The 27,279-nt window shown below is 38.8% G+C and overlaps 1 protein-coding gene and 1 long non-coding RNA gene across 2 annotated transcripts in view; both read right to left on the reverse strand.

Moving 5' to 3' along the window:
- LOC126356130 (testis-expressed protein 47-like) overlaps positions 1–23,394 on the reverse strand; it is a 180,053-nt gene extending 156,659 nt beyond the window's left edge. Inside the window, exon 1 of the mRNA XM_050006837.1 lies at positions 23,273–23,394. Coding sequence (XP_049862794.1) covers positions 23,273–23,332 — 60 coding nt within the window. The 5' untranslated portion in view covers positions 23,333–23,394. The remainder of the gene's footprint in view (positions 1–23,272) is intronic.
- Positions 19,874–21,955, reverse strand: LOC126356131 (uncharacterized). The gene is made up of 2 exons (XR_007565597.1): positions 21,809–21,955; positions 19,874–20,064 (listed from the first exon to the last, which is right to left on the reverse strand). It is a non-coding gene; the product is annotated as an uncharacterized LOC126356131 (long non-coding RNA).
- Positions 23,395–27,279: the final 3,885 nt, after the last annotated feature.

Genomic DNA, 27,279 nt, shown 5'->3' on the forward strand with positions numbered 1-27,279 from the left:
TAAGAACACCGTGAATTCATTGTCCCAGGAAGGGGAAACTTTATTGACACATTCCTGGGGTCAGATACATCACATGATCACACTGACAGAACCACAGGCACATAGACACAGGCAACAGAGCATGCACAATGTCGGCACTAGTTACAGTGTATATCCACCTTTCGCAGCAATGCAGGCTGCTTTTCTCCCATGGAGACGATCGTAGAGATGCTGGATGTAGTCCTGTGGAACGCCTTGCCATGCCATTTCCACCTGGCGCCTCAGTTGGACCAGCGTTCGTGCTGGACGTGCAGACCGCGTGAGACGACGCTTCATCCAGTCCCAAACATGCTCAACGGGGGACAGATCCAGAGATCTTGCTGGCCAGGGTAGTTGACTTACACCTTCTAGAGCACGTTGGGTGGCACGGGATACATGTGGACGTGCATTGTCCTGTTGGAACAGCAAGTTCCCTTGCTGGTCTAAGAATGGTAGAACGACGGGTTCGATGATGGTTTGGATGTACTGTGCACTATTCAGTGTCCCCTCGACGATCACCAGAGGTGTACGGCCAGTGTAGGAGATCGCTCCCCACACCATGATGCCAGGTGTTGGCCCTGTGTGCCTCGGTCGTATGCAGTCCTGATTGTGGCGCTCATCTGCACGGCGCCAAACACGCATACGACCATCATTGGCACCAAGGCAGAAGCTACTCTCATCACTGAAGACGACACGTCTCCATTCGTCCCTCCATTGACGCCTGTCGCGACACCACTGGAGGCGGGCTGCACGATGTTGGGGCGTGAGCAGAAGACGGCCTAACGGTGTGTTGGATCGTAGCCCAGCTTCATGGAGACGGTTGCGAATGGTCCTCGCCGATACCCCAGGAGCAACAGTGTCCCTAATTTGCTGGGAAGTGGCGGTGCGGTTCCCTACGGCACTGCGTAGAATCCTACGGTCTTGGCGTGCATGCGTGCGTCGCTGCGGTCCGGTCCGGTCCCAGGTCGCCGGGCACATGCACCTTCCGCCGACCACTGGCGACAACATCGATGTACTGTGGAGGCCTCACGCCCCACTTGTTGAGCAATACGGCGGTACATCCACCCGGCCTCCCGCATGCCCACTATACGCCCTCGCTCAAAGTCCGTCAACTGCACATACGGTTCACGTTCACGCTGTCGCGGCATGCTACCAGTGTTAAAGACTGCGATGGAGCTCCATATGCCACGGCAAACTGGCTGACACTGACGGTGGCGGTGCACAAATGCTGCGCAGCTAGCGCCATTCGACGGCCAACACCCCGGTTCCTGGTGTGTCCGCTGTGCCGTGCGTGTGATCATTGCTTGTACAGCCCTCTCGCAGTGTCCGGAGCAAGTATGGTGGGTCTGACACACCGGTGTCAATGTGTTCTTTTTTCCATTTCCAGGAGTGTATATATATATGATGCACCCTATGCTCTCAGGTGAAAATTATCACTTGGAGTCCATCGGCAAAGAACAAATAAATGAATAAATAAATAAAACAGTGCCTAGTGATACTGGGTATAAAATAATACAGTCAAATAGAATCTGGAACTGAGTGTTTAACACCCCTCTCCAATCTAGGTAACCACACAATAACAACAAAAATATCAGTATAATGACAGTAAATGCTGCTGCTTTTTTATTATCTACTAACGCCAATATTGTTGCACCACATGCAAGTGATAGGTGATGGAACTGTTAAATCATTGAGAGGTAAAAAAATCTTAAACCCATATTTATGTTGCAGGATAAATGGGTCCAGATTCTCTCCAAATAACATGCTTGTCACTTTTAACACCTTTTAGTTTAATGTAACAGACTTGTAGCAGTTTCACAACCAACAGTTTTGCACTCAGTAATATTTCTCACTATTTTGGTATTGAGAAAGTATTGCTGGCATACTTTACACACTTTCATTCAATTCTGTCCTGTTACATAATCTTCTGGGGCAATGCTGCTAAAGTCAACAAATCATTTTTTCTACTAAATTGTTTAAAAATAAAACAACTGAACATCTTGCAGAAGCCTCTCTGGAACCAAGGGATTCTTAGAGTTATACACCAAACACTTCATAATGGTACTTGGAGTTAACAACAAGAATGCAGAAGCCTCTCTGGAGCCAAAGGATTCTTAGACTTATGTGCCAGACACTCCATAATGGTATTTGGAGTTAACAACAAAAATGAGTTTATGATTGAATATAAAAATGACAACCACAATGCTAGAAGTAACAATAAGGTCCATATGATTTCCATGAATATCAGTGTGAGTGCTAGCCACAACTAATTAGCCTGGTGTGGCTTCTTTTGCTTATTAATGTATAACTTCATGTGTTCCACATTCCTGAAGAGTCAGCTTTATGATAGGATTTACAGTACATGATATGTGAATGAATGAATGAAAATTTCAACTTATTGAATATTATCCTCCATCTTTCTCTGTATTATGAAAATCTTTTCCTCTCTCTGTAACTATTACACCCAACATTTTCTATCTTCTGTTTTATATTTTATAATATTGGTCTGATTCTACTGTTTCCCTCTTCTAGTGCTCCTTTCTCAATGTTGTAGCCGATGTCCCACTAATGTGTTTCTTAATCTTCTGAATAAGACGAAGTTAAGAGTAACTAGAATGGTGATGCAACAGTTCCATATTTTATGTTTGAGAAAGTTCATAGTTTTCACTCATGTGGGAATTTTGAGTTGGTTTTCCATTGATTCCAAACAGAAACAAGTTTGTAGTCTATTCCTAGGCCTATTAAAGGTGTTTGATTGTGTATGACACTGAATTTTTACATGGTGTGATTCAGAATAAAAAGTTGTCATGTATGTCATGCCACCATAGACAAATTAAACCAATATGGGAACACGTGAGGCATTACTGACCCTATGACTTATCTTAGAATCTAGATTAAGAAAAGGCAAACCTACGTTTCTAGCATAAGTAGACTTGGAGAAAGCTTTTGACAATGTTGACTGGAATACTCTCTTTCAAATTCTGAAGGTGGCAGGGGTAAAATATAGGGAACGAAAGGCTATTTACAATTTGTACAGAAACCAGATGGCAGTTATAAGAGTCTAGGGACATGAAAGGGAAGCAGTGGTTGGGAAGGGAGTGAGACAGGGTTGTAGCCTGTCCCCATTGTTATTCAATCTGTATATTGAGCAAGCAGTAAAGGAAACAAAAGAAAAATTCGGAGTAGGTATTAAAATTCATGGAGAAGAAGTAAAAACTTTGAGGTTCACCGATGACATTGTAATTTTGTCAGAGACGGCAAAGGACTTGGAAGAGTAGTTGAATGGAATGGACAGTGTCTTGAAAGGAGGATATACGATGAACGTCAACAAAAGCAAAACGAGGATAATGGGATGTAGTCAAATTAAATCGGGTGATGCTGAGGGAATTAGATTAGGAAATGAGGCACTTAAAGTAGTAAATGAGTTTTGCTATTTGGGGAGCAAAGTAACTGATGATGGTCGAAGTAGAGAGGATATAAAATGTAGACTGGCAATGGCAAGGAAAGTATTTCTGAAGAAGAGAAATTTGTTAACATCAAGTATAGATTTAAATGTCAGGAAGTCGTTACTGAAAATATTTGCATGGAGTGTAGCCATGTGTGGAAGTGAAACATGAACGATAACTAGTTTGGACAAGAAGAGAATAGAAGCCTTTGAAATGTGGTGCTACAGAAGAAAGCTGAAGATTAGATGGGTAGATCATGTAACTAATGAGGAAGTATTGAATAGGATTGGGGAGAAGAGGAGTTTGTGGTACAACTTGCCAAGAAGAAGGGATCAGTTGTTAGGACATGTTCTGAGGCATAAAGGCATCAATTTAGTATTGGAGGGCAGCGTGGAGGGTAAAAATCGTAGAGGGAGACCAAGAGATGAATACACTAAACAGATTCAGAAGGATGTAGGATGCAGGAGTTACTTGGAGATGAAGAAGCTTGCACAGGATAGAGTAGCATGGAGAGCTGCATCAAACCAGTCTTAGGACTGAAGACCACAACAACAACACATGGCATAAGAGGCAGAGCAAACAATATTATTAAAAATGGACAACAATATGTACAGATAAAACATAAAAAGTGCAACAGATTCCAAAATTTGCTTTCAACATTCATAGAAGTAAAACACGTGTACCACAAGGCTCAGTATTGGTACCACCACTAATTATTCTCTATGTAAATGACACACCAGAAGCCATAAATAAAACAGTGATTTTGTTTCATGATTACATATCTCTACCAGTCACCTTAAAACATGGATATGTATAGAGATGGATGAGGCATACAAATATTTTGGAAGATGCAACTTTTCTGTAAATGGAAGCAAAACAACTTTCATGAGAATACAAGCAAACAGGGCAGTCAAAGCAAACTATATCAAGTTCAGGGACTCATGTATTTCAGAAGTAAATTGCAGCAAGTTCCTGGAATTGATGGTGGACAGTTTCATGACATGGGAGGCTCATATAAATAAAATTTCGCAAAAAATTAGCACAAATACATTTCTCATGCGAAAAATGTCACAAACTATTGATCAAGACACTTTACTAAAAATGTGTTATTGTCAAATTCATCCTTCACATTTCCTATTGTATACCCGTGTGGGGCAGTGCAGCTAATATACACATAGGTAGTTTACGGGTCATTCCACTTCAAAGGGACCAATATTAAGAAGTGTCCCCACTCGGCCATCTCCAAATCGAATGAAATTTGGTGTGAAGGTTCTATATGGTCTTGGATGGTTACAACCAAATTTCAGTCCAGTATCATCAGGGGTTGAATTTTTAGGGGCTTTAAAGAGAGGCTACTCACCTTTGCATCATGTACGAAGGTGCAGTTGTGCTAAGTTTGTTAGGCTTCTTTAAAAGTTCTAGCACACATTTGCTCATTTGCTTTAACATTCATGAAAACTTTTTATTCTGAATCACACCATGGCAAAAATTTGGGATTTAGCCATACCTAAACGTAGATACAAGCCTCCAGAACTGCTGCTACTTTTCATATGAACCAATTACACCAAAATTTCAGAGGGTTATTCATACCTAAATATCTACATATTAATCAAATTTAACTAACATTGGATGCCTAGAAGAAAAGATGTGTGTTATAATGTCAAGTTGAACAAATATATTTCAAGGATAACAATACATGTAAGTCACAGATCAAGTAAACAAAGTAAGACATGTGTACACTGTAACAGTCAAATCAGCACTGAGTCCAAGTCTAGTGGCCACTGGCGCAGTTGGTCCATGGCTGGCAGATAGCGCCACATGTAGAGGATGCACGTAACTGTGCGGCGGCACTTTGAAAGATCGGCGAGTCACAACAATAAGCATCCGCAAAGTTTGCCAATATCTCCTGGATGCAAATTGTAGGGTATCTTTGAGGGGAAATATCTCAACTGTGTCTTGTTCAATCCTCTTGTCCTTACAAAAGTTGGAAAGAGCATGCTTTAACCTTCTAAATCTATATTGTTTAATTTTTGGACCTTCTATATTGATGAGTAAGAATACCTATCAAAAAGTAGGGAAAATCGATTGTCAGTAAATACTTGGTACAACTTGAAGTTGTAAATAAAAAATGTGTAATTGTAGTGTCTTTTAATAGTACAAGATTTACCTTCAGGTTAGGGTATGTAACTGTGCTAACAAGTGTTTTTACATTATTCTATAGCATAGAATATAAATATAATAAAATTTTGTAAATCCTCTTAAGATAAGAAAATCTAGATGATCATAATGGAATGTTATGTTGTTTAGAATGTTTGAACCCTACAATGCATGGTGGTGTATTTATGCATTGTTCCTCAGTTCCCATCAGCATTATAAAGTGCAATAGCTTTTTAAGGACCTATCCTCACAGCAGTGATACTTTGCTGACATACCACTTTCAGTTGTTGTTTTCATTATTGGCAATATTCACTGTGTCAGTCTCCTGTGAGGGGTAATCTTTGGTGTTGACACTGTACAGTCATAGTGTTGAGTACTGAGTGTTTGAATAATCAATAATCATTGTTGTAGCTGAAGGTAAGCAAAAAAAAATATGTTTTGATGGCCTAATTTGTGTATTTTATGTACAAACAAGACTGAATCTTCTATGCTTCAAACCTGGATATTCATAAGCTTTTGAAAGCTCGAAATGAACCAAGAGACCCCTTCACCCAGCTGGTTTGGTGGATCATAAGGAGCTGATTGTCATTAGTTATCACCAGTCAACTACAATCAGTTAAGGAAATGTCACCAATGGACAAGGAGCTTCTGACATAGGTCTTGGCTTGATTTTACTGACAATGCCTAAATTTGTCCATACCATAATTCCTTGTTGATGTCAAAATTTCACTCCCCCCCCCCCCCCCCAGAAGACTTGCTGCAACCCATTTGGTAAAGAAAGACACATAACCAAGAAGGCTTTTTAACAGCAGCGACCATTGCAATGTCTAATAGGTTGAAGTTATTGAGTAATGTTTTCAAACCTGGTCAGAAAATCTGTACCAAATGTAGGCAAGAAGTTGCCATAAAGAATAGTACCACCAGGATAAGCAAGAATCACCACCCACTGTAGACATGAATGTTGCTGATGCTTGCTTTACTGCTAATACTTCATTATCATCACTTGGAGAGTCATCATTAAAGGTTCAAAGGATCAGCAAAAAGGGATTCCATGAGATACATAAAGTGCAAAGTTCTGAAAGCCCAGGGTAGCATTACTTAGGTAATTGCCACAGCTGATGGTGTGAGCCAAGCAGATATTACTCAAATACAAACGGAAGAGTGCCAAAAATTTTAAGATATGGATATCTTAAGTGAAGAATTTAATCTTAAGCTTCAGGCTTCAAGAAATTGCAGTAAAGTTCAAATTTTGAACCTGACCCCAAATAGCTGGACTATTGAAGAAACAGCTGAAGAACTTGCTGTATTGACTAAAATGGAGAAGTAGTCTAGCAAACTAAAGATAGAAGATGGGATTTTGGCAACACATGCAAACCAAAAAAGGAAAAAGGTCAATCATGAAGTAAAACAAAATGTCCATACTTTTTTTGGAGATGTCAAGTTTTTTTATTTATGCCCAGACTAAAAGGGTTGTGTTCCAGTAAAAATAAATGGGAAAAAGATTCACAAGCAGAAACATCTGCTCCTTTGAAACCCAAAAGAAATGTTCATTGCTTATTGTAAGCAATATGGTAATCAACTGAGCTTCTCAAAATTTTGTGAGTTTAGGCTGAAATGGTGTACTGGTGTACTACAGTTGGTGCTTCTGGATCACATTCAATATGTCTATTTACAATTCATCAAAATGTCAAATCAACGTTGACTCCACAAACATCCATCCAAGAAGACTACAAGGTTTTGAGAAAAAAAAAAACTGTATGCAGTTTAGAATCAAAAGACTGCCTGTTGCAATGTTGTGAGGAATGTCCAGCAAAAATACAACTAGAGTCTTTTCTTGAAGATGTTTTTAAATACTATGACCCTGAAGAAACACCGTAATACCAACAATAGGTCCATACTGACAGACACACATGGAAACATGTTGGAGAACTATTGATGATTTCATGGAGACAGTGATTTTGAAAATTACCGGTCACTTTGTGACAAAACACTAACATTTATATCTTAAGCAGTTAAAAAGCAATCTTGCAGAAAATGAATTAATTATATTGATGTATTTTGCTGAGAATTATTCATTTGTTGTTAAAGATGCTGTGCAAGGATTTCATTGGGAGATTAATCCGGCCACATTACAACTATTTGTTATCTATTTTGGTGGCAAAGAATGTCAGAGTATTAGCATTTGTATGATCTGCGACTGTCTCGATCATGATACCATTGCTGTCCATGTCTTTCAAATAAACTTAATAGCATATTTCACATGAACAAGATGATGTCCTCATCAGCTATATGCACACACACAGTTCTGCTCGTTCCTTCCACTGGCCAGCTGCTAAAGACACCTGCTGGATTTTCATGGCATTAGAAACAGAATCACCATCATCAACAGGAAAACAATACAGTTTTCCTCAACCTCTCCTTGACAAAATTGTAAACTATTTTATCAAAAATGGAACTGACTCTTCAGTGTTCATTTTTTTTTCCTTCTCTCTCTCTCTCTCTCTCTCTCTCTCTCTCTCTCTCTCCAGCCCCCCCCCCCCTATTTTTGGCTGTGTTGTGTATTGTAATTCGTTTGTGGCATATATTAAATTAATGTTTGAAACTGATGTATATACTCAAAAAAAAAATTAACTGAGGGACTTAATGAGCAAAATATTTCACTCAATATTTTTGAAGCGCTAAAATAATAACTTTTGAAATGTATTCCTACCCATCAATATGTTAGATCCAGAAATTAAACAATATAGCTTAGAAAGCTTAAAGCATGCTCTTTCAAGCTGTGGCAAGAAAAAGAGGATTGAACAGGACACAGATGAGATATTGTCCACCAAAAATACTCTAAAATTTACATATAGAAGATTTTGGCCAACTTTGCAGATGCATATCTTTTCTTTTAGGCATCCAATGTTAGTTACATTTGATCCATATATAGACATCATAGGTAGAAATAACCCTCTGAAGTTTTGGTGTGATTGGTTCATATGAAAAGTAGCAGTGGTCAGTCAAATCTTGGCTCTCAGAATAGCAATACGAATTTTTTAACTTTGGAGGCTTGTATCTACATTCAGGTGTGGCTAAATCCAAAATTATTGCCATGGTGTGATTCAGAATAAAAAGTTGCCATGTATGTTAAGCAAATGACGAAATGTGTGGTAGAACTTTTAAAAAAGCCTAACAAACTTGGCACAGCTCTACCTTCGTACATGATGCGGAGGTGAGTAGCCTCTCTTTAAAGCCCCTAAAAATTCAACTCCTGAAGATGTTGTTGTTGTTGTGCTCTTCAGTCCTGAGACTGGTTTGATGCAGCTCTCCATGCTACTCTATCCTGTGCAAGCTTCTTCATCTCCCAGTACCTACCGCAACCTACATCCTTCTGAATCTGCTTAGTGTATTCATCTCTTGGTCTCCCTCTATGATTTTTACCCTCCACGATGCCCCCCTGTACTAAATTGGTGATCCCTTGATGCCTCAGAACATGTCCTACCAACTGATCCCTACTTCTAGTCAAGTTGTGCCACAAACTCCTCTTCTCCCCAATTCTGTTCAATACCTCCTCATTAGTTATGTGATCTACCCGTCTAATCTTTAGCATTCTTCTGTAGCACCACATTTTGAAAGCTTCTATTCTCTTCTTGTCCAAACCAGTTATCGTCCATGTTTCAATTCCATACATGGCTACACTCCATACAAATATTTTGAGAAATGACTTCCTGACACTTAATCTATACTCGATGTTAGCAAATTTCTTGTCTTCAGAAACGCTTTCCTTGCCATTTCCAGACTACATTTTATATCCTCTCTACTTCGACCGCCATCAGTTATTTTGCTCCCCAAATATCAAAACTCCTTTACTACCTTAAGTGTCTCATTTCCTAATCTAATACCCTCAGCATCACCTGACTTAATTCGACTACATTCCATTATCCTCATTTTGCTTTTGTTGATGTTCATCTTATATCCTCCTTTCAAGACACTGTCCATTCCGTTCAACTGCTCTTCCAAGTCCTTTGCTATCTCTGACAGAATTACAATGTCACTGGTGAACCTCAAAGTTTTTATTTCTTCTCCATGGAGTTTGATACCTACTCCAAATTTTTCTTTTGTTTCCTTTGCTGCTTGCTCAATGTCTCACTCCCTTCCCAATCACTGCTTCCCTTTCATGTCCGTTGACTCTTATAACTGCCATCTGGTTTCTGTACAAATTGTAAATAGCCTTTTGCTTCCTGTATTTTACCCCTGCCACCTTCAGAATTTGAAAGAGAGTATTCCAGTCAACATTGTCAGAAGCTTTCTCTAAGTCTACAAATGATAGAAATGTAGGTTTGCTTTTTCTTAATCTAGCTTCTAAGATAAGTCATAGGGTAAGTATTGCCTCACGTGTTCCCATTTTTCTATAGAATCCAAACTGATCTTCCCCAAGGTTGGCTTCTACCATTTTTTCCATTCGTCTGTAAAGAATTTGATTTAGTATTTTGCAGCCGTGACTTATTAAACTGATAGTTCAGTAATTTTCACATCTGTCAACGCCTCCTTCCTTTGGGATTGGAATTATTATATTCTTCTTGAAGTCTCAGGGTATTTCGCCTGTCTCATACATTTTGCTCACCATATGGTAGAGTTTTGTCAGGACTGGCTCTCCCAAGGCTGTCAGTAGTTCTAATGGAATGTTGTCTACTCCCGGGGCCTTCTTTGGACTTAGGTCTCTCAGTGCTCTATCAAATTCTTTACGCAATATCATATCTTCCATTTCATCTTCATCTACATCCTCTTCACTTTCTGTAACATTGCCCTCAAGTACATCACCCTTGTATAGTCCCTTCCACCTTTCTGCTTTCCCTTCTTTGCTTAGAACTGGGTTTCCATCTGAGCTCTTGATATTCATACAAGTGGTTCTCTTTTCTCCAAAGGTCTCTTTAATTTTCCTGTAGGCAGTATCTATCTTACTCCTAGTGAGATAAGCCTCTACATCCTTACATTTGTCCTCTAGCTATGCCTGTTTAACCATTTTGCACTTTCTGTCGATCTCATTTTTGAGACATTTGTATTCCTTTTTAACTGTTTCATTTACTGCACTTTTATATTTTCTCCTTTTATCAATTAAATTCAGTATTTCTTCTGTCACCCAAGGATTTCTACTAGCCCTCATCTTTTTACCTACTTGATCCTCTGCTTCCTTCACTACTTCATCCCTCAAAGCTACCCATTCTTCTTCTACTGTATTTCTTTCCCCCATTCTTGTCAATTGCTTCCTTATGCTCTCACTGAAACTCTGTACAACCTCTGGTTTAGTCAGTTTATCCAGGTCCCATCTCCTTAAATTCCCACCTTTTTGCAGTTTCTTCAGTTTTAATCTACAGTTCATAACCAATAGATTGTGGTCAGAGTCCACATCTGCCCCTGGAAATGTCTTACAATTTAAAACCTGGTTCCTAAATCTCTGTCTTACCATTATATAATCTACCTGAAACCTGTCAGTATCTCCAGGCTTCTTCCATGTATACAACCTTCTTTTATGATTATTGAACCAATTTTTAGCTACAATTACGTTGCGCTCTGTGCAAAATTCTACCAGGTGGCTTCCTCTTTCATTTCTTACACCCAATCCATATTCACCTACTACGTTACTTTCTCTTTCTTTTCCTACTATTGAATTCCAGTCACCCATGACTATTAAATTTTAGTCTCCCTTGACTATCTGCATAATTTCTTTTGTCTCATCATAAATTTCATCAATTCCTTCGTCATCTACAGAGCTAGTTGGCATATACACTTGTACTACTGTAGTAGCTGTAGGCTTCATGTCTATCTTGGCCACAATAATGCGTTCACTATGTTGTTTGTAGTAGCTTACCCGAACTCCTATTTTTTATACATTATTAAACCTACTCGTGCATTGCCCCTATTTGACTTTGTATTTACAACCCTGTATTCACCTGACCAAAAGTCTTGTTCCTCCTGCCACCAAACTTCACTAATTCCCACTATATCTAACTTTAACCTATCCATTTCCCTTTTTAAATTTTCTAATCTACCTGCCTGATTAAGGGATCTGTCATTCCACACTCCGATCTGTATAACGCCAGTTTTCTTTCTCCTGATAATGACGTCCTCTTGAGTAGTCCCTGCCCGGAGATCCGAATGGGGGGACTATTTTACCTCCGGAATATTTTACCCAAGAGGACGCCATCACAATTTACCCATACAGTAAAGATGCAAGCCCTCAGAAAAAATTATGGCCTGAAGATACTGGACTGAAATTTGGTTAAAATCATCAAAGACATATAGAACCTTCACACCAAATTTAATAAGATTTGGAGATCATCGAGTGGGGACCCCTGGTCCACTTGACATGGAATTATTACCACAGACCATGTGCTTCACAGGCGGGTGCAGTTTCAATTTGTGGACACTGGAGCACTGCAATTTCCTGTATTTCTCTCAAAGACCAAGAGAGCCTCAGTCGATGTGTTTTAGTGAACTGAGTGTTTTTGTGTCTGTCCATACTTGTGTGGCACATTGAATTTTGGTTTATTGGAACCTAGCCTGCCTCACAGATGAATAGACACCAAAACATATGCAAATACACCGGCTTCCCAGGTGGGCATTCCTATTTGTGTAATGTTGTTTCATAAATGTCTGTTCCCAGTGATGTATATAGTCATAAATATCCTATTTGTAGGTGCTGTAATTACATTTTATGCTATTCCATCTCATAAAAAGTAGTAATGAATTGCTTTGCTGGCATTTCAGGTGAACAATTAGTAGGGTGCCAGGGATAGTGCCTTCTTGAATGAAAAACATTATGGGTCATGAAACTTCCTGGCAGATTAAAACTGTGTGCCCGACCGAGACTCGAACTCGGGACCTTTGCCTTTCGCGGGAAAGTGCTCTACCAACTGAGCTACCGAAGCACGACTCACGTCCGGTACTCACAGCTTTACTTCTGCCAGTACCTCGTCTCCTACCTTCCAAACTTTACAGAAGCTCTTCTGCTCTTTCGCATGGCAGTCACTTTTGAAAAATATCTCTGGATTAGAAAGTATATGATCTATGAAGCATATGTTTCAAGTTTGAAGACTCCACATTGTTTACTTTTTGTTTGGCAGTCATGAATAGCGAACACTGTGAGTGAACTTGTGAAAATGGAGGAAATTGGTCATCATTATACAATACAATATTATGTTTTGAAAAGCATCAGCACAACTAATAGTAAAGTTGAGCTAGATCCTACTTTGGGAGAGTCTGCTCCTTCACTGACAACAGTAAAATAATGCGTAGCTGAGTTTAAACAAGGCCATATGAGCTGCCAAGATGAGCACTGGAGTGGCCAGCCAAATGAGGTGACAACTCCAGAAATGGTGAAGAAGATCCCCAAAGTGGTACTGGATGATTATCGACTAAAAGTGTGCAAGCTACCAGACATCACATATTATCTGAAAATTTGGACATGAGAAAACTGTGTAAGGTTTGTGCCGCTTTTGCTCACATTCGAACAAACACAGTGTCAAGAAGACATTTAAACTGAATGTTTAGCGAAGTTTCGTAGCAACAAAGCTGATTTTTTGTGCCATTTCATAATGATGGATTAAACTTGGGTCAACCACTTCAGTACCGAAACAAAAGAATAATCAAACCAATGGACACAAATTAGAGAACCGACTCCAAAGAAGGCAAAGACCATTTCATCTGCAGGCAAGGTCATGGTGTCAATTTTTTGGGATGCACATGGGATAATTTTCATTGACAACCTCAAAAAAGGAAAAATTATCTACGGTGAGTATTACGTGAACTTATTGCAATGTTTGGAGGAAGAAATCAAATAAAGACGGTCACATTTGGCCAAGAAGAAGGTGTTGTTTCTTCAAGACAATGCACCAGCTCACAAGTCTGTTACTGCAATAACTAAAATTAATGAATTCATGAAGTTTTAATTGCTACCTCATGCACCCTATTCACCAGATTTAGCCCCCTTGGATTATTTTCTGTTCCCAAACTTGAAAAAATGGCTAGGTGGTCAAAGATTTTCAACAAATGAAGATGTGGTGTTGGCAGTTAATGGCTGTTTTGAAGAGTTAGACAGTTCTCATTACAAAAAGGGTACCGAACTCATTGAATATCACTGGGAAATGTGTATAGAACTGAAGTGATATTATGCTGACAAATAATTACATTTTTCTCCAAAATTTTTGTGTTTTCTTTGTTGGGTTAAGTACGTATGGAACCACCCTCGTATCTGTCTGACCAGAAATCATTATCTTCTTTCTAACTGAACTTCACCAGCCTCCAATATACACTCCTGGAAATTGAAATAAGAACACCGTGAATTCATTGTCCCAGGAAGGGGAAACTTTATTGACACATTCCTGGGGTCAGATACATCACATGATCACACTGACAGAACCACAGGCACATAGACACAGGCAACAGAGCATGCACAATGTCGGCACTAGTACAGTGTATATCCACCTTTCGCAGCAATGCAGGCTGCTATTCTCCCATGGAGACGATCGTAGTGATGCTGGATGTAGTCCTGTGGAACGGCTTGCCATGCCATTTCCACCTGGCGCCTCAGTTGGACCAGCGTTCGTGCTGGACGTGCAGACCGCGTGAGACGACGCTTCATCCAGTCCCAAACATGCTCAATGGGGGACAGATCCGGAGATCATGCTGGCCAGGGTAGTTGACTTACACCTTCTAGAGCACGTTGGTTGGCACGGGATACATGCGGACGTGCATTGTCCTGTTGGAACAGCAAGTTCCCTTGCCGGTCTAGGAATGGTAGAACGATGGGTTCGATGACGGTTTGGATGTACCGTGCACTATTCAGTGTCCCCTCGACGATCACCAGAGGTGTACGGCCAGTGTAGGAGATCGCTCCCCAAACCATGATGCCGGGTGTTGGCCCTGTGTGCCTCGGTCGTATGCAGTCCTGATTGTGGCGCTCACCTGCACGGCGCCAAACACGCATACGACCATCATTGGCACCAAGGCAGAAGCGACTCTCATCGTTGAAGACGACATGTCTCCATTCGTTCCTCCATTCACGCCTGTCGCGACACCACTGGAGGCGGGCTGCACGATGTTGGGGCGTGAGCGGAAGACGGCCTAACGGTGTGCGGGACCGTAGCCCAGCTTCATGGAGACGGTAGCGAATGGTCCTCGCCGATACCCCAGGAGTAACAGTGTCCCTAATTTGCTGGGAAGTGGCGGTGTGGTCCCCTACGTCACTGCGTAGGATCCTACGGTCTTGGCGTGCATCCGTGCGTCGCTGCGGTCCAGTCCCAGGTCGACGGGCACGTGCACCTTCCGCCGACCACTGGCGACAACATCGATGTACTGTGGAGACCTCACGCCCCCCGTGTTGAGCAATTCGGCGGTACGTCCACCCAGCCTCCCGCATGCCCACTATACGCCCTCGCTCAAAGTCCCTCAACTGCACATACGGTTCACGTCCACGCTGTCGCGGCATGCTACCAGTGTTAAAGACTGCGATGGAGCTCCGTATGCCACGGCAAAATGGCTGACGCTGACGGCGGCGGTGCACAAATGCTGCGCAGCTAGCGCCATTCGACGGCCAACACCGCGGTTCCTGGCGTTTCCGCTGTGCCGTGCGTGTGATCATTGCTTGTACAGCCCTCTCGCAGTGTCCGGAGCAAGTATGGTGGGTCTGACACACCGGTGTCAATGTGTTCTTTTTTCCATTTCCAGGAGTGTATCTAGATTAAGCCTCTGCATTTCGATTTTCAGATTTTCTAGCTTCCGTACTACGTTCAACCTTCTGACATTCCTTGCTCCAACTTGAAGAATGTTATCCCTTTTTCCTTTGGGCCAAGAGGGAGGCAACCATGAGAAAAAGATGGAATAATCATCTTTTTCTCATAGTCACCTCCCCCTTGGCAGTCCCCTCCCAGAGATCTGAAAAGGGGACTAATCCAGAATGGAGACATCATCATGACAGTTTTTCAAATGCAGCTCAAATGTCCTGTTAATAAAAGTTACTTGTCTTTAATGCAGCAGTTTCCATCACCTTCTGCTTCCTCATGCCATTAAACATCGTTAACTCTACTCTCTTTTAGCTGAAGTTTTTACCCTAAGGGGCTGCTGGCAGAGTGAGGGTAACTTCTTATACCGGAAGCCTTTGTCACCATTGCTGACGATTTTTGGTCAAAATTTAGCAGTGGTTGGGTTCAAACCCGGATCATTGACATTTTAACAACTAGTGAATGACACTACCCCTAGATCATAGCTTCATATGCACATAAAGTTGTTGTTGTTGTTGTTGTTGTCTTCAGTCCGAAGAGTGGTTTGATGCAGCTCCTCATGCTACCTATCCTATTGCAACCCTCCTCACCACTGAATAACTATTGCAACCTACATCCTTTTGAATCTGCTTTCTGTATTCATCTCTTGGTCCCCTCTACAATTTTTACCCCTCACACTCCCCCCCCCCCCCCCCCCCCCCCCCCCCCGTATTAAATTGGTGATCCACTGATGTCTCAGAATGTGTCGATCAACCAGTCCTTTCTTCTAGTCAGGTTGTGCCACAAATTTCTTCCCTCCCACCCGCCTTCCCCCCAATTCTATTCAGTACCTCCTCATTAGTTATGTGACCTACCCATCCAATCTTCAGCATTCTTCTGAAGCACCACAATCCAAAAGCTTCTATTCTCTACTTGTCTAAATTGTTTATCATCCTTGTTTCACTTCCATACATGGCTCCACTCCATACAAATAATTTCAGAAAAGACTTCCTGACACTTCAATCCATTTTTGATGTTAACAAACTTCTCTGCCTATTGCCAGATCACATTTTATATCCTCTCTACTTCAACCATCATCAGTTATTCCGCTGCCCAAATAGCAAAACTCATCTACAACTTTAAGTGTTTTGTTTCCTGATCTAATCCCTTCAGCATCACCTAGTTTCATTCAACTTCATCCCATTATCCTTGTTCTGCTTTTGTTGATGTTCATCCTATATCCTCCTTTCAAGACCCTGCCCCTTCTGTTCAACTGCTCTTCCATGTCCTTTGCTGTCTGTGAAAGAATTACAATGTCACTGGCAAACCTCAAAGTTCTTATTCATTCTCCCTGGACTACAATTCCTACTCCAATTTTTGCTTTGGTTTCCTTTACTGCCTACTCAATGAACAGACTGAATAACATTGGCAGTATAGCCTACAATGCTGCCTCACTCCATTCTAAACTGCTGCTTCTCTTTCATGTCCCTCAACTCTTATAACTGTTGTCTGGTTTCTGTACAAGTTGTAAATAGCCTTTTGCTCCCTGTATCTTACCCCTGCTACTTTCAGAATTTCAAGGAGAGTGTTCTAGCCAACATTGTCAAAAGCTTTCTCTAAGTCTACAAAACCTTTCCTTAATCATCTTCAAAAAGAAGTTGTAGGGTCAGTATTGCCTCACATGTTTCTACATTCCTCTGGAATCCAAACTGATCTTCCCCAAGGTTGGCTTTACCGGTTTTCCCATTATTCTGTAAAAATTCATTTTAGTATTTTGCAGTTATGATTTATTAAACTGACAGTTCGGTAAAATTCACACCTGCCAGCACCAGTTTTCTCTAGAATTGGAATTATTATATCCTTCCTGAATTCTGATGGTATTTCAACTGTCTCATACACCTTGCACACCAGATGGAAGAACTCTATCATGGCTGGCTCTCCCAAGGCTGTCAGTAGTACTGATGGAATGTCATCTACTCCTTCTACTACTGGGGCCTCATTTTGACTTGAATTTTTCAATGCTCTATCAAATTCTTCTCTCAGTATTGTATCTTCTATCACATCTTCCTCTATGGAGTGAGGTGGCGCAATCGTTAGCACACTGGACTTGGCATTCGGAAGGACAACAGTTCAAACCTGCCTCTGGCCATCTACATTAAGATTTTCCGTGATTTCCCTGAATCACTCCATGCAAATGCCGGGATGGTACCTTTGAAAAGGGCACGGCCAATTTCATTCCCCAACTTTGACACAAACCGAGCTTTAGCTCTGACTATAATGACCTCAATGTTGATGGGATGTTAAACCAAATCTCCCTTCCTTCATTTTCCTCTATGTCCCCTTCCATTTCTATGACACTGCCCTCAAGTACATCTTCATTGTGTAGATCCTCTGTATACTCCATTCACCTTTCCCTTCTTTGCTTAGGATTGGTTTTGCATCTGAGCTCTTGATATCCATACAGCTGCTTCTATTTTCTCCAAAGAGTTCTCTCATATTCCTGTAGGCGGTATCTATATTTACCCTTGTGATATATTCTTCCAAGTCTTTACATTTGCAGTTCCTGTCAATCTCATTTTTAGACATCTGTATTCCCATTTGCCAGCATCATTTACTGCATTTTTGTTTTCTCCTTTCATCAATTAAATAAAATATCTCCAGCATTATCAAAAGATTTCTATTAGGCCTTGTCTTTTTGCCTATTTCGTCCTGTCTTCACTATTTCATCTCTTACAGATACCCACTCATCCTCTACTGTGTTCCTTTCACCTGTTCTAGGCAAGCATTGCATAATTTTCTGCCTGAAACTCTCAACGACCTCTGGTTCTTTCAACTCTTTCAGGACCCATCTCCTTAATTTTCTAGCTTTATGGAGTTTCTTCAGTTGTAACCTACAGTTCACAACCAGCAAAGTGTGCCGAGTCCATATCTGTCCCTGGAAATGTCTTAAATTTCAAATCTGGTTCTGAAATGTTTCTCTCTCCATTACATAATCAATCTGAAACCTTCACGTCTCCAGCTCTCTTCCATGTGTACAACATTCTTTCACGATTCTTACACCAAGTATTAGCGATGATTAAATTACACTATATGCAAAACTATACCAGGTGGCTTCCTATTTCATTCTTTTTCTGCAGTCCATATTCAGTTACTATTTTTTCTTCTCTTCCTTTTCCTGCCATTGAATTCCAGTTCCACATCACTATTAAATTTTTATCTCCCTTAACTATCTGAATAATGTCTTTTATCTTGTCATACATTTCTTCAATCTCTTCATCATCTGTGGAGCTAGTTGGCATATAAACTTATACTACTGTGGTGGGTGTGGGTTTCATATCTAACTTGGCTACAATATTGTATTCAGTATGCCGTTCATTGTAGCTTTATCTGTACTGCTATTTTCTTACTCATTATTAAACCTAGTCCTGCAGTATCTCAATCTGACATGGTATTTTTAACTCTGAATTCATATGACCAGAAGTCTTTTTTTTCCCTGCCACCAAACTTCACTTACTCCCATTATACCTAACTTCAGCCTATTCATTTCCCTATTTAAATTGCCCAGTTACGAGATCAAACACTCCACACACCAATCGGTAGAAAGCCAATTTTATTTCAACTGATAACGGCACCCCCCCCTCCCCCCCTTAGTATCCAAATGGGGGACTATTTTATATTCAGAATATTTTACCCAAGAGAGTGCTGTCATCATTTACCATACAGTAGACCTGCATAGCCTTGGGAAAAATTACAGTTGTAGTTTCCCCTGGCTTTCACTCTTTTGCAGTACTGGCATAGCAAGGTAATTTTAGTTGGTGTTGGAAGACCAAAACAGTCAATCATCCAGTTCTGTTGTAAGCTGTTGCCCTCTTCAGGAACCATACATTTATCTGCTGTCCCAACAGAGACCCCTCTGTTGTGGTTGCACCTACAGTATGGCTATCTATATTGCTGAGGCATGCAAGCCTTCCAACCTATGGTGAGGTCCATGGTTCGGGGCAAAGCAAGGAACATAAAGTTTTGTTGTGGTGTATTTTTTTAAACTGTATTATTTTCTGTGTGTTATTTTATTTATATTTTTGTATTTTCCATTTTATTGTAAAGATTTCATATACAATTTATATGTAGAGCTGGACAACATCCATTCAACATTTATTGTCTACAGATGGACAAATGAATAAATAAAAATCAAATAAATGCTGTGTGGTATGATACTGTGTATATCGATCCTAGAAGAAATAAATTGCTTTATGGCAAGTAACTACTACAATACACCAGACTAGTTTGTATCCTTAGCTCAATTTCAAATGGTTGTCTCAGTGGTCCACAGCCTGGTATGATCATTTCCACTTGGTGCTGTTATATGACAGCAAATAGGTTATACCTTGACATTTCTCAAGGCATCTTTATTCAACTATGATTCAACAGTTTACTGTCTCCCATTATTGTATGGTATTAAACCTTAACTGCCTTACTCATACCTGTAGACACTATACATATAAGTGAGATCTCTTCAACTGCATAATAGTTTTATTTATGGACATAAAATGAAATCATGTACAGTAGTTTTGTCACAGTAATGTACAAGTTATAATACAATATACAATCTAGACAGTTGTGTTTTGATTTGCCAAAACAGTGGATGGTTTTTGTGAACATCTTAGCTCTCACATCAGTTGTCTAGGTTGGCATTTTATATGCATCTATAAACATGAAAAAATAACAATACTAAAATCATTTGTGCATACATCTTAATGAAATACTATTAACATTAACAGCTAATTGAGACATTGTCAGATTACTACTAAGATCATTAATTATTTCTTCCAACCAGTATATATTCTGAAAACATGTGATATGCAATTCGCACTTTTCTCACATGACATACTGAAAGCTTTGGATCAAAACATTCACGTAAATGCAGTATCTCTTGATTAGATTAGATTAATACTTGTTCCATAGATCATGAATACGACACTTCATAATGATGTGGAATGTGTCAGGTTAAAGAAAGATGTCTGTACAAGATATTACATTACACAAAATATTGCATGACACTAATGCTTAAGTTAAGAGTTTTTCCCTCCCTTAATTTATATCTAATAATTCAGCCAATGAGTAGAAGGAGTTGTCATCTAGAAATTCTTTTAATTTATTTTTAAATGTTGGTTGACTATCTGTCAGGCTTTTGATGCTGTTGGGTAGGTGACCAAAGACTTTTGTGGCAGCCTAATTTACCCCCTTCTGTGCCAAAGTCAAATTTAACCCTGCATAGTGAAGATCATCCTTTCTCCTGGTGTTATAGCTATGCACACTGCTATTACTCTTGAACTGGGCTGGATTATTAAGAACAAATTTCATAAGTGAATATATATACTGTGAGGTTACTGTGAGGATCCCTAGATCCTTAAATAGATGTCTGCAGGATGACCGTGGGTGGACTCCAGCAATTATTCTGATTACACGTTTTTGAGCAAGGAACACTTTTCTACTCAATGATGAATTACCCCAGAATATGATACCATATGAAAGCAGTGAATGAAAGTAGGCATAGTAAGCTAATTTACTGAGATTCTTATCACCAAAATTTGCAATAACCCTAATAGCATACGTAGCCGAACTCAAACGTTTCAGCAGACTATCAATGTGTTGCTTCCAGTTTAACCTCCCATCAATGGACACACCTAAAAATTTTGAAAATTCTACCATAGCTAAAGTCTATATTTATTACTGGAGTTGTGCCATTTACTGTACGGAACTGTATATACTGTGTTTTATCAAAATTTAAAGAGAGTCCGTTTGCTGAGAACCACTTAATAATTTTGTGAAAAACATCATTTATAATTACATCACTTAGTTCTTGGGATTTGGATGTTATTACTATACTTGTATCATCGGCAAAAAGAACTAACTTTGCATCTTCATCAATATGGAATGGTAAGTCATTAATGTATATTGATTTCGGAAAAGCATGGCTCAATAGCACATCTACAGTTATTCTCAAAACTATGATCATATAGATCATCAAGTGAAATTTGTGACTGGATTGAGGATATTTTGGTAGAGAGGATGCGACAATTTATCTCGGATGGAGAGCCATCAACATATGTAGAAGTAATTTTGGGTGTGCCCAATGGAGCGTGTCGGGACCATTATAGTTCATGTTGTATATTAATAACCTTGCAGTCAATATTAATAGTACTGTTAACCTCAGAACCTTTGCAGATGGCACAGTTACCTATAGTGAAATACAATCTGAAAGAAGTTGCAGTTATAGGACTATTTGGTCAGATCTTGATAAGATTTCAAACTGGTGCAGAGATTGGTATCTTACTTTAGATGTTCAGAAATGTAAAACTGTGCACTTCATCAAACGAAAAAAAGTATTTTCCTATTAATATAATACCACTGAGTCACAGTTGGAATCATTCAACTCAATACAAATACCTGGTATGCAGCTTGGTAGAATACTGGGGTAATGCAATCAATCTACAATGGAGATTATTTACAAATCACTTTCGCAACCCATCCTACACTAATGCTAAAGTTTGTGCAACCCGTACCAAATAGGCCTAATACGCGATATTGAACGGATGCTGTGAAGGGCAGCACCAATGGTGGCAGATTTGTTTGATGCCTAGGGGCGTGTCACAGAACTACAAAAAAATACTGAACTGACAGGGTCTTAACGGCTGACGTAAAATTATTACTAGAAGTCCTGCCTACACAATTTCAAGAAACGGCTGTAAATAATAACCCTAGGAATATACTACAACGCCCTACATGACACTCTCATACATATCGAGTAGTCAAGATTAGAGTTTAAAGCACACACGGTGGCGTTTAAACAATCATTCTCGTAGCGCTCCATGGGTGAACGAACAGGGGGAAAAAACCCTTGTACAATGGGGCGTACCAACCGCCACGCACTTCACAGCGGTTTTCCGAGTACCGGTTCTAAAAATAAGACGTAATTTTACATTAAAATATTGCTAACAGGGAACAATGCGGTGGTTGATGAACTTTGACCGTTATAAAATACATTTTTTTAAGCGTGCTCTGGTAAATTAAAAAAATTGTTATTCTGTAATAGTAGATTTGTTAAAAAATTTAAGTATAAATTTCCCTAGCGACCATTATAATATTTTGAGGTGCGGCGCCTACGTTTGTAATGCAGTAATGTTCGAAGAGTACTAATTTTCTGATAACGGAATATTGCTTTTGTATTAGTATTAATTAATTTTAGGCCTAGTCATTTTCTTGTTACGAAACATACATAATATGAGAATACAAGATCAAACTGAGGTTGGAAGTCTGAATTCCACAGAGCGGGGAAAAAGAAAAAGCACCATTCTGTAGTAAGACGAGCTAAAATTCAATAGCACTGTAAGATACTGACCTGCAATTGATAGTAGAAAGAAAAGAGAATTGGTGAGGCCAACATATCGTGGGCGAAGTTTTAATACGAAGAGCTCCAGTATGTTATAGTAATTTAATCGAACAAAAATAAAAATCATAGGCTTGAAACATTACTATCTTTTCATCATATGAATCTAATTTTTATAAATACAGATCAAGCTAAATCAACTGGGTACCGTACTTTTCGAATGTTACGACCGTATTTATTATAAATATATTCTCCATTAATGACATCGGAAAATAATGTTTAATATGTTAAAACAACAGAAAATACTGAATAGATTCCTGAAATTTTCTCGTGTGTATAGCAAGAAAACTTACATGAAGAATAGCTGTCAGTTTAGTCGTTGGTTGATTCGCAACGTAGCAGTCTCGCAAATGTTTGCTCTTAGTAGGTATCATTATATATACGCTTCAGATATTAGCAGTATAGGCCGACACTTTCGTTCCACGGGCTCTAAAAGTTTACTATCTTCAAATATCTGTACTTACTCTTCCAGCTGCCGCTAAATTCTCTTTAATCACATCGTACAGTGATCTCCTGTCTTCCATATTGACAACAAAATATTGGGTTGTTTATTCGTACAGGGACGTTACTACAGCTACGAGCCATATATCTACTGCTAAAACAATGCACTGGACCGTTGCAGGTTGCCTATTTAACGGCTTCCCGGGGCAACGAACACTTGATCCTCTATGTTCTATACAATAAATGATTGAATTTAAAATCCTGTATTAATATACTCGTCTTGCGTTATATGTTAATCACAATTTAGTACAAAACTTAGCAACTTTGTAGGCTGTATGCCTAGCAGAGTAAACAACAACGCACAAATTACACAGGACATATTCATCCAGTAAGAATGAGAGCATTTGGCGACTTCGAACAAATTTTACACTTAATTTCAAACGTTTCTGAATCTTTTTGGATTGACAACCCGCACAAAATTATGAAATAAAAAGTAGTTTATGGTTTACGATATGGTACATGCACTAACCTGTCGATATTCATGCAGTAAAGTTCAGCATCAGGTACAACGTTTCAATTTGTTACTATTTTACTGCTAACTCTATTCCTGAAAATTATTATACCATTGTAGGACACACATTTCAGGACATATGACGTCATAAACACTGAGAAAGCGTAAAAAACTAGCTTTTCGTAAAGAATAGGAGTTCGATTTTTCAAAGAACCCATGGTGGTGGGAGTCACTGGAATGACTATTAATGGTGACTGCTACTGTTGTGAAACTTTTATTTACACTCACATTCCCACAAATATTTTATACAAGCTTGTATTAGCAAAGCTGTCCTTGAAAGTATTAAGTGGGTAAACTAACATTGACAATGTGAATAAATAACCTGCATTGTTTCATCTTCTTATATAAAATGCCTTTCGATATAAGAAAACACTAAAAATTACTAACGGTACCGGTACACAGTAAGTTAGCGTTCACAGAGCAACAGTAAAAAATTGTTTACAAGAACCCATCAACACTAATAAAACAAGACAAATTCACATCATGAAAAAAGGAAATAGTTACGCTGGTAAATAACGATCGATTTGTTTAACGTTTTACAAACATGTAGTGTGGAAGAATTTCGTAGTATTAGACTCACCTCAGGCGTTATTTATGGCAGTAACCAAGCAGCAAGCTACATCTACATGCAAGTAAATGTGGCGCAGTGAAATATAAACTTTGTTTAAAATATTGATGCACATTGGGGTGATTAGTCATTTGTTTCTTTTTAGGGTTTCCATTGTAGCTGCCTGTAAAAATATGCATGCCTTTGTTGTAGTTTTGTATTGTGTTGCTAAATAGTAGCTATTTTTACTAGAACCCCAAGTGATGACTCCGACATGAGTGTGAGTACTAAAATATCTGTAATATTATTCCAATTTTATCACATCAATTTACATACCACAAAGTGGGTCTACTTTTCTCCAAAAAAAATCATATAATGCATAGCGGTTTTGTAAACTGTCTTGAAAATTATGTTGGTCTGTTGTAATGATTTTATTGTATTGTATTGTATTGATGATGACATCCATACAAAACAATTTGTCTATGGATGAACGAATAAATGAAAATGAATAAAAAACAATATAAAAAACATCTAGTAACATACAAGGCATCAAAGGTGCATTTTTTAAATTTCATAAATATTTAAAAATTGGAACATAGTAGCTCCTGGAGCAGGTTACTTGGTCACACATAATACAATAATTATTTTAAGACAGGATAATAATTTTGGGCAATGTTATCCTCTCTAAAATGTACTGCGTTACTTTATAGGACCACAGTAAGCAAACATTTGTGTACTCTTTGTTTTTAAAGGGACAAATAACACAAATACAGAGTAGAAAACTATGTTTTAGTTAATATACAAAAAAGTAACAAATGTTAACAAAAGAAAGGTTTGTGTTGTTATCAAAGATAGACCCATGTTTTATTAGTTTGGTGTTAAAGTGTCAGTGACTATAACAGGAAAATATTTTGTCCAAATTCACCGCCATCAACCAACTCTGCAACTGAGAAAACTGCTTGTTTAGCCTAACCATCGTGAGAGGTTTATACTTTCAACTATACCATTCTATTTGTAAAAAAGTACATCTTTACTTATAGCATAAGGCAAATGTTGGATAATGTAGTCTTTTTTCTAGATCTAGGATATGGTTTGACCAATTTAGCTTGGCATCTATGTACACACCCAGGAACTTAGCCGAGTCGACTTGCTTAATTTGTTGTCCTTTACATTCTATATTTATTTCCCCAGTTCTTCATATGTCATATGAAACTATACATAATGAGCTTTTTATATTTAGAGAGAGTCCATTACAGTTAAACCATTTCAGAATGTCTTCAAATGCAATGTTTGCATATGCTTCCCGGTTGTTCCCATTTGCTTTGTCAACTAGAAGAGAAGTATTGGCAGTGAGTAGGGTGAACTTGCTCACTGACGTGGTTCAATTTCCTGTGTTTCTGATAGGCTCTCTTCATTCTCAGTAGATGCTGCTAACACTTCCATTTGATTTCTTCTGTGTGATTGCCACACTTCATCTGAACTTTTGTAAAGAATTTGCTCTTCTAATAGCTATTCATTACTAGAATAATCAAACACTGTTTTTTTCCTGTCTTAAGTTGTTTGCAAGTACCTGGCCCTGGATTAGAATAAGGTAAACACATTTCTGAAACAAGAAAATGGGACATTAAAATTTTTTCAATGATTCAAGTGACAAAAAAGAATACATAAAATTATTTTGTTGTATATATGAAGAGTATGAAACTAATGCAAAATGAATAAGTAAATAATGTTTAATATATATATGGGCTTCTTCAGTAACCCACACAACATTGTGTAAAAATTTAAACAAGTGTGATTAAAGTTCATCTTATTAATTTATATAGCTTTCAAAGACGGTACTGAATGAGTGTTCCTGTGGTTTGTATATAGACCACTTCTACAAGAAAATATTCATTTAGTGGGAATGTCAGTTCTAGGTAAACAAAGAAGAAATTCTAATATTTTAAGAAAATTGGTATAAGGCACATTGTCTATGTTAAAATATAAAATTATTTCTTTCCAACAGTCGCTAGGTGATGTTTTTCCAATTTCTTTGTTTCTAATAATTTCACTGATATTATTAGTTTCAAGCATTTTAGTATTTGGAGTCTACAAAAGTTCACTGTATTTTATTATTTCACGAATGCAGAACTCAGTATCGTCTTCTAAAGAAGTCAGAACTGTAATGATTTCTTTAACTCAAACTCAATCATATGCACTTACAATTTTCTTTGCTGTTGGTTGCATTAACATCAAACAAGTGATTACTATTTGTTAATGCAATCTGACGCAGTTCAAATATCGTCCACAACTGTACCTTTCCAAGTGAAGTCTCCACATGGCTTCAGGTGTATATGTATTGTATATCTGTATAAACGATACTTTGCTTTCTCACTTATTCGTATGTTGAAGTTTTTCATCAAATTACTGCAATACAGGACTTTTGACTTTTTGAGTATTTTAACTAATAGCGGTTCATGCAGAAAAGTCATTGCCACAAAACAGAGAATTTTGGTGTCCCATTCTATCTTAAAAAATAACGGACAGTGACTCAAAAAAAGGGCCTATAGTGGCTAATGGGGGACATCTAGTAAGCTTAGTTTAGAAGCATGTTGTAACATTTCAATCAGGTGTTTCATTTCGTCTGGATTCCAGATATTATTTCTGATTTTCAGTGCTGTAAATTGTATATTCACAAGGTCCTAGCTTCCATTTCCACCTGCGCCAAACTATAACAACATTAATATCTTAGCAGTACACATTTTCAGTGTATTACGATTCATCCGAAGCTGAGACAGATCTGAAACGAAGCAATGAAAATATTGTGGAGCTACTTTGATTCACTTTGTCAGTGGTGCAAAGATGACCCACATTCCAAGAAAATAGCCTTCTTGGCTGCTGTCGATCATATAGTAATACATGACAAGTTGATT

The sequence above is a fragment of the Schistocerca gregaria genome, chromosome 3 (assembly GCF_023897955.1).
Source record: "Schistocerca gregaria isolate iqSchGreg1 chromosome 3, iqSchGreg1.2, whole genome shotgun sequence".
Lineage (NCBI taxonomy): Eukaryota > Metazoa > Arthropoda > Insecta > Orthoptera > Acrididae > Schistocerca > Schistocerca gregaria.